This window comes from Vigna unguiculata, chromosome 5 (assembly GCF_004118075.2).
Source record: "Vigna unguiculata cultivar IT97K-499-35 chromosome 5, ASM411807v1, whole genome shotgun sequence".
Lineage (NCBI taxonomy): Eukaryota > Viridiplantae > Streptophyta > Magnoliopsida > Fabales > Fabaceae > Vigna > Vigna unguiculata.
Genome location: NC_040283.1, coordinates 45,451,763 through 45,457,762, shown reverse-complemented (window position 1 = coordinate 45,457,762; position 6,000 = coordinate 45,451,763). Strand labels below are relative to the sequence as shown.

Below are 6,000 nucleotides of genomic sequence, written 5' to 3'. Positions count from 1 at the left end.
TTTCAAGCAAACCCTGTAACCATCACCATCATCATCATGGTCATCATTAATTGCCTCCCCATGAAGCTTCTTTCTAATCTTTCTGCTTTATAAACCCTTATTCCCTTGTGTAGATATGAGAGAAGCAGCAGAAGAATGAGGAAGCCAGAACTGTGCAGTGGTAAAGACAGCAACAAGTTCAGAAAGGGATTGTGGTCGCCAGAAGAAGATGAGAAACTCATGAACTACATGCTCAACAATGGACAAGGTTGTTGGAGCGACGTCGCAAGAAATGCTGGCCTCCAAAGGTGTGGCAAAAGTTGTCGCCTACGATGGATCAATTACTTGAGGCCTGATCTCAAGAGAGGTGCATTCTCACCCCAAGAAGAGGAACTCATCATCCACTTCCATTCCTTTCTCGGAAACAGGTTCCTATCTACCAACGTTAATTACCACTTTCAGATCCATGCATCATTAACAACTGCTAATTATGCCAAGTAATGCTTTTCTAGGTTTTATTTCTCTAAAGTACTCAGCTACACCATGTCTTTAAAGTTAAGCCATTCATTCTAACTTGAACGATAATTCTAAAATGACACTATTTTATGAGGTTTGTGTTTGTAAGTTAGCACACCAGACAATAAAGTTTTTCTAAGATATCTTCATTTTTTTTAATTGCGAAAACCTAGCTAGTCCTAGAGCAATGTTAATTATATATAGTAGGGAAATTACTTGTACGAATTTACATGACTTCAAAATAACAATTCAAAGAAGTTGCTTCAAGATTTCAGATAGATTTGACACACCAAGTTCTTCAGCATTCGGATAATAACATTTAAATTAATGTTTTAACACTTTTTTTTCTCAAAAACATCCAAAAAAACATGCATATAACAATTAATATATTAATCATATTTTTTATTATATATATATATATATATATATATATATATATATATATTATTAAATTAAGCGGTAGTGGGTGCTTTATTTTTTTCAGAGAGTCAAATTATCATTTTTTTTTCTTTAACAAAAGACAAAAAGAAGAGTAATAATATGTTTTCACGTATTATTATTATTATTACGGTATATATACTTTCATTTTATTTTTCTCTTTTTTCCCTATATTAATTAGATTTTAACCTCTACCAGTTTTTCCATGATTAAAAGAAGCTTACGAATCATTTCTCAGTAGAGAAAAAAATGCTAATATCCATTTACTTTGTATTTATTTTTTTCATTCCATTTCTTTACGTATATCTCTCTTTTTGTTTTGCTGGTCACACATCACTCATTACTTTCTTCTTCCTACATTTCTTGTTTCTTTTTCTCCCATTATTTGCACACCCTACATGCAAAGTGCATATCGTAGGTTTACGAGGTTCTCTCTTCTTCATTTTTGAGTAATGTTTAATCAGCAAATCCCTAGTTTGCAAAGGATGGAGAAAATTTAGGAAGGTCAAAATCCAAATTTCTTTAGTCCAACACACGACAAACACATATTTTGAAGTTCAAATAACAACAGCATAAATATACAAACAAACACGCGCAAAGCAAGAACTTCGATTTGAAGGCACTCCATATATGTTTTTTTTTTATAGTTTCTCTGAGAAAAAGAAAAACACGCAGACATCAATGTCTGGTTACTTTTGTACTACATACGTGAATTCATTGACCTGATACGTATGTTTCACTTTTGAAGATGGTCTCAAATAGCGGCGCGTTTGCCTGGGAGAACCGACAACGAGATAAAAAACTTTTGGAATTCAACGATAAAGAAAAGACTCAAGAACATGTCGTCTACGACCTCACCAAATGCTAGTGAGACCTCATCTGAACCAAGTAATAAAGACCTCAACATGGGAGGGTTTATACCTACACAACATCATCATCATCATCATCAGCATGCAAACTTTGTGCCTGTGTTTGGTTCATCTCCATCACAATCAATGCAAACCACAGTTTTCAATACAATGATCGACAGGTTGGATCATGAACTAAACATGCCACATAATGTTGGTGAATACTTGGAAGGCACAGGGCCATGCTTTTCTCAAAGTGAAGCTCACAACAAAGGTTCTTATTCAGAAAACGGAGTGTTTGGGAGTGATATCTTTGTTCCTCCCCTTGAGAATCTAAACACCAGTATCAATCATAACACGTGCAAGAGAGAAACTAACAGCAGTTACTTCGATGACATAAATAGTATCCTTAACAACTGCAACATTGGTAATGGCATAGCTAGTGAAAATAAGGAAGGAGTGGAGAATTTGTTTCAGCATGATGCAGAATGGGACTTTGAGGAGTTGATGAAAGATGTTTCCTCCTTTCCGTTTGTTGATTTTTCATTCTGATTTTGAACTTTTCTGGGGATTCCATATGATCCTTATTTCGCACACTGAATTCTTGTATTATATATACACTGCTATTTTTTGCCGAATTCAGAAGTTAACAAACAGGTATTGCAGGTTATACATTATAAAAAGGATGTGAATAGATTATACATTATTTTCTTTTCTTGTTTAAACTTCTTTTGCAGATATACACATACGACTCATTGTTATATATATGTATTATAATGTTGTTCTATGTAATATGAATCCTGAGATGAGAAAATAAATACTGTTACTGGAGACTATTTATGCAGATGAAAGTTGCTTTGTTCAATCCCCACTTTTGTGAGTAAGTTCTTGTGGTAATAATTGATTCCTCTCTTAAAATCTTTGAAGCAATCAGATACATGCTTTCATGATTGTTTATGTATACTTTAGAAAGCTTGATTAATCATAAAAAAAGCTCCACTTGGTAGAAAATCGCGGTTAATGTCATCATACTATAGAGAAGTTAGTTAAGCTAAATGGTTTAATTCTAAGAGTAATTATAACCTCAGCTTTGATTTCAATAGGACTAAATACAATTATTATATTGACAAACCAAAAACATGCCATAGAATATCATAGAATATAATCAAGAAGTGAATGTAAAGCAACTTTTATATTTGAAAACCAGAACTGGCTCGCCAATAAAGATGAGAAAAAGGTAGTGCCCTAGTGCTTTTTATACCATTTTCCACCATGCCATAACTAATTGTTTCAGTTAATAATTTGGACAGGAAGTAGGTATATCAGTTAAACTCTCTCTTCTTTAACGTTATATATTTTCCCATAATAATGTTGTTTTGACTTTGGAAGTTAACAAACAGCAGCGTAGCTAGCAAAATGCTCTGTATGGATCCTTTTTAAGCATGAACACAGATCGAAGTTTTTCTATTATAAGAATTCGATTATAAGAATTCGAGTGTGAGTTTAAGTCTTATATTGGCTAGAAATGAGAAAATAGAACATTATATAAGAATAAAAACCTATAAACTTATTGTCTTAAGATTTTTGATTGAAAGTGATTTTTAATTGAGTTCAAGTTTTATTGGTGTTATATCTCCGAGTACAATCTCTTCCGTGTACCAAACAGTATAGTTAAGACACGTTAATATATTTATAAGTAGATGAACACCTAATTAAAATATGTTTTCTAACAATAACACTTTTAAATAATTTATATTAAATCTTTATAAGATAACAAGTTAGATTAAGGACTCCAAAAGTCTAACCTAAGCCTACTTTCACTCCCTAGGTCTAACCTAATTTCTTACTGGTAAAAAAGAGAAGGAGATTAAATATTTACTACTTGGCATTTGAGAATATTTCATTTATCTTATTTTTTTAACAAAAAAGAAAAATGATAAAATACCATATTAATTGTTTATGTTTGTACACTTCAGTATAAGAAAGGATATGAAAAAGGTTACCATGTGTTATAATTCTAAATAAGAAATAAAAAACTATATAACATTTTATAATTATTTATAAGTAATCAAGGAAGGTTTATTGCGTTATAGAGTAAATAGTAATGGTCAACCACAGATAATTATATTATATTTTTTATTTTTGTTAATCTTGTAAAATGTTGTTTGCTCAAATGTTTCGATTTAGTTTTAAGCTACAGCCAATGTGGAAACTGGAAAGAGGTGGCTATTTTATAGTAATTTCTACACTTTTTTAAAATCGTTTTCATAATAATCTTTTCAATTTTGATATTAAAAATGAAATAACACATTTTCTGATACACTATCTCCCTGCCGTTTTACTGAATATGATAAACATAAAGAACATCGAAGCCATGCATATAAACAATTGATGATGTGGGCCACGCTTATTGGGTTGGTCAAAGTCAGAAGCCCAGCCCATTTGTGATGATAAAATACTAGGCCCAAACAAATGTGTAAAATTAAATGGTAACCTCTGCTTCGAAAATGGCCATGCTACTTACTGACTCGTCGATATAATGGAATTATGCATATTCTTCTTTGTCTTCGATAACCGAGTAAATTCAGAATATTCTGTTGTCTACCGAAACCTAATGATAAACTTTCAAATCATATAATGAAATAACTTATAATTTAAGCATTTTTAAGTTCAAATCTTTAACTTAGTCATCGATTATTTATGTTAATTTCCTCTTATAAAAATAAATAAATAATTCGTTAATAAATTGAGAAAAATACAAATAAAAATACAAAAAATAAAAATGGAGATCACAGTGTATTTAGGATGTAAACGGGTGGACAAGGTACGAGTAGTAACTCCTCCATACCCTATCCGCTGGATAAATATTCTTCACCTCGTATATATTATGTGGGTACCCGCATATTTTGTTAATACCCACAGAATATTTACAAAAGAACATTTTAATATTTAACAACATCTTTTAACCATAAATTCAAATAACAATACAGTGCATATCATCCATAAATCTTAAACACAGTGCAAATAGCCTATTTAGACCTTGTTGAATGATAATTTACAAATAAACGAAGACTTTTTTAAAATCCTAAATAAAAAATAACCAATTCAAGATTAATGTGTTAATGTTTTAATCATACTTTTTTAATATTTTTAATTTAAATTAAAATATAGTAGGGACAAGTATAATGGAAGAAAAATACTCATATTTGTTATCCGTCAATATCCATTTATAATAGCTATTTTCTTCTCATTGTGGATTTTATCCGCAGATATTCATGGATACAAATTTTTTTTTCATTCCTAATCGTAATAGAAGATATTTTATAGTTAAATAATTTTTTTAATAATAACTCAATTAAAAAAGAAAACTTAAATCTATAACATAGTTAATTAAATGCCGTTTCTATGAGTATTCTAAGTGTGACCTTAAAGATTGAGGGTGACAAGGGTTTGGTCCTTGGTGGAGTATTACTCACTAAAGCATTATGCAGTGATGCTGATTATGAACATTCTTATCTCAATCACTCATCTTCTTTTTTCACAAAAAGAAGACAGTGATTGGATTTGAGTTTGTGTTTGTGATAACAAATACTACTTCCTCACTTTAGTTCCACTGCACATTTTAAATATAGTTTAATAGTTATATGCATAATTAACTTTCATAATTAAAATATAAACCAGTTGCAGAACTTGTTGATAATATTGTTTAGAAAGCCTAATTTGTTGATTTTGAGATTAGTGATCTTTGGATAAAATTCTCTTTCACTGCAACCATCAACACAGGATTCAAGTTCATGATATTATAATAATGTTTTGACAAAATATTCACTTTTACTGTCCCATTAAACACAACATTCATACAATTTTGAAAGCCTTTGTCGCATTAATGTGCCAAAACCAAATTATAAAATTTACAGTGTATAATTCAGTCCCTAAAATATATAATATTGATATCTTCTTTTTAAGTATAATAAAAAAACATATAGAAAACTCTTAATAATAGAGAATTTGAATACTTTTCACTAGATCCAAACATTGTTGTAGTCATTGTAAAAGATTTATAGGACAAAGTATTGGAAAGAAAGTAGTGATAAAAGTAGAGAAGTTTTTTATTTTCAAATTGTTTTTTCTACGTTATTTACAAATTCTTGTGTATAAAATTAGTTTTCTTTCTAAAATTATGACTTCCGTACATAAACTTTATGCCAAAATAACAGTA

The 6,000-nt window shown here is 30.2% G+C and overlaps 1 protein-coding gene across 1 annotated transcript; it reads left to right on the top strand.

Moving 5' to 3' along the window:
• On the top strand, positions 1–2,527 carry LOC114185996 (transcription factor MYB46-like). Its single transcript, XM_028073989.1, has 2 exons — positions 1–407; positions 1,682–2,527. The coding sequence occupies exons 1-2, from the start codon at positions 136–138 to the stop codon at positions 2,331–2,333; spliced, it is 924 nt and encodes a 307-aa protein (XP_027929790.1). The 5' UTR covers positions 1–135; the 3' UTR covers positions 2,334–2,527.
• Positions 2,528–6,000: the final 3,473 nt, after the last annotated feature.

What these genes read in the sequence shown, in the direction of transcription:
- LOC114185996 (XM_028073989.1), top strand. Translation starts at nt 136, where the DNA reads ATGAGGAAGCCAGAACTGTGCAGTGGTAAAGACAGCAACAAGTTCAGA. An exon ending in CATTCCTTTCTCGGAAACAG is followed by an intron (nt 408 to 1,681) that starts GTTCCTATCTAC and finishes TCACTTTTGAAG; the next exon opens with ATGGTCTCAAATAGCGGCGC.